Source organism: Eufriesea mexicana, unplaced genomic scaffold (genome assembly GCF_001483705.2).
Source record: "Eufriesea mexicana isolate 0111107269 unplaced genomic scaffold, ASM148370v2 scaffold474474858, whole genome shotgun sequence".
NCBI lineage: Eukaryota > Metazoa > Arthropoda > Insecta > Hymenoptera > Apidae > Eufriesea > Eufriesea mexicana.
The window spans coordinates 37,192-38,808 of record NW_016907910.1 but is presented as its reverse complement, the minus strand read 5'-3'; the positions used below and the strand labels follow the sequence as shown (position 1 = coordinate 38,808).

The 1,617-nt window shown below is 52.4% G+C and overlaps 1 protein-coding gene across 1 annotated transcript in view; it reads right to left on the bottom strand.

Annotated features, from left to right (window-relative positions):
- Positions 1–137: 137 nt before the first annotated feature.
- Positions 138–1,617, bottom strand: part of LOC108555808 (Down syndrome cell adhesion molecule-like protein Dscam2) — a 20,467-nt gene continuing 18,987 nt past the window's right edge. Inside the window, exon 7 of the mRNA XM_017911634.1 lies at positions 138–268. Coding sequence (XP_017767123.1) covers positions 138–268 — 131 coding nt within the window. The remainder of the gene's footprint in view (positions 269–1,617) is intronic.

Sequence of the window (1,617 nt, the reverse complement as noted above, 5' to 3'; positions counted from 1 at the left end):
ACCGCTCTACCGTGAGACAAAGGGTGCTCACTGGCTGCTTGTCGCGTTCAAGGAGGACTAGTCGTTCTAGTGTTACCTGCCGTCGCGAGGATCGTTTGGAACAGCGTGGAAAAGCGAAGCTAGAGTCCGTCATGGGTTTACCTGAATGCTGGCACGGGGAATCCTTGAACGGGACAGAGTAGGGTGGTGATAGAGCCCAGCATCGCGCTGGGGTTCGTCGATTTCACGTCCAGGGCGGTTAATTTGGGTTTCGAGCTCGATACCGGTTCTGCGGATCACACGAGAAACGAAGCGGATCTTTAGAGCGGTACGGTGGTCCCTACGCGCCTTCTCGATCGACTTACTTGAAGAGTGGGACAGGATACGCCTGGGCGGGGCACTGCAGCGTGACGCCCTGAGCTTCCGGAATCTCGAACGTTCGGCTCTTGTCGATCGTCGAGAACTTTGGCTTCGCGAAGCCGACGGGTTCTAGAAAAATGGACCATGTCTTGGAACCATGGGGCATACTCGAATTTACGAGAAGACTCTTCGGAAATTTTCGTTATGTAGCGAATTAGCAGCCTTCTTGCTCGTGCTCTCGAGAGGACGAGACACCCGCGGAGTCCACGGATACCGTTTCGTCAGCCTGCCTAATATACTGGGACAGGGTGAGACTGCGTACAAGAAGGGGAAGAAAAGCGACGAGACGCGATTATTTTTCCCCGTGCCGCGTGGAAGCGGCCCGGTCGACAGATATATCGACCTACCTAAACGTGGCGACTGGAAACGCCTGTGCAGGACAAAGCAACGAGAAGCCCGTGCCTTTCGTTACGCGTAATCCGACGTCGTTCACAGATGGAAACTGTGGCTTGCTGCTCGAGGCGGGTTCTAAAAACAGAACACGAGACGGTGGTACGGAGGTCGTTGTGTAAAGGGGAGGCTATGAAGAGTGTCTTTGAATATGCTGGAATAGGGACTCCCCCTTTTTGTCATAGAGCAAGCCGGTTCTTTTCACGGATATACACGCTACATGCCCGAAAAAGCTCAAGAAACTCTCGTTGCGACACACCTACATTTATCGAAACGAATCGAAAGCTCATCAAGGTTACGAGTGAGTTGTTCTTCCATTGTTCTCGAAACTCGAGAGCTATTCCATTGCCTACCTATAGAGAGGAACTGGAAATCCTTGAGCGGGACATAGAAGGGTGACGCTCTTATGCGAAGAGGCGCTGAATCGTTGAAGATCGGTTGGTCCTGATATTTGTGGACGCGTACTGGATGCTGGTTCTGACGAAAAAAATTACATGATTCGCGTGATGTCAGCCAAGATAGAGGCAAGGAGTGTTACCTGTACGACGGAACGGGAAACCCTTGGGCAGGACACAGCAACGTCATCGCACCACCGAGTGTCATTTTGAACGTTTGTGAATCCGCCAACGATGGGAATTTTGGCCGAGTGCTCGCAACGGGCTCTAAAGGAGATACCAAGAAAGATATCACGAAGAATGCGAGCGTGGATACGAAGAAAAGTCTCGTCAGCTATCGCGTTCTCTTCCAGCTGTACGGTTTCTTTGATACCGAGTCGCGTTTCGATCCGCGCACGCCTCCGACCGACCAAAGTTAGCCCCGAGAATGCCG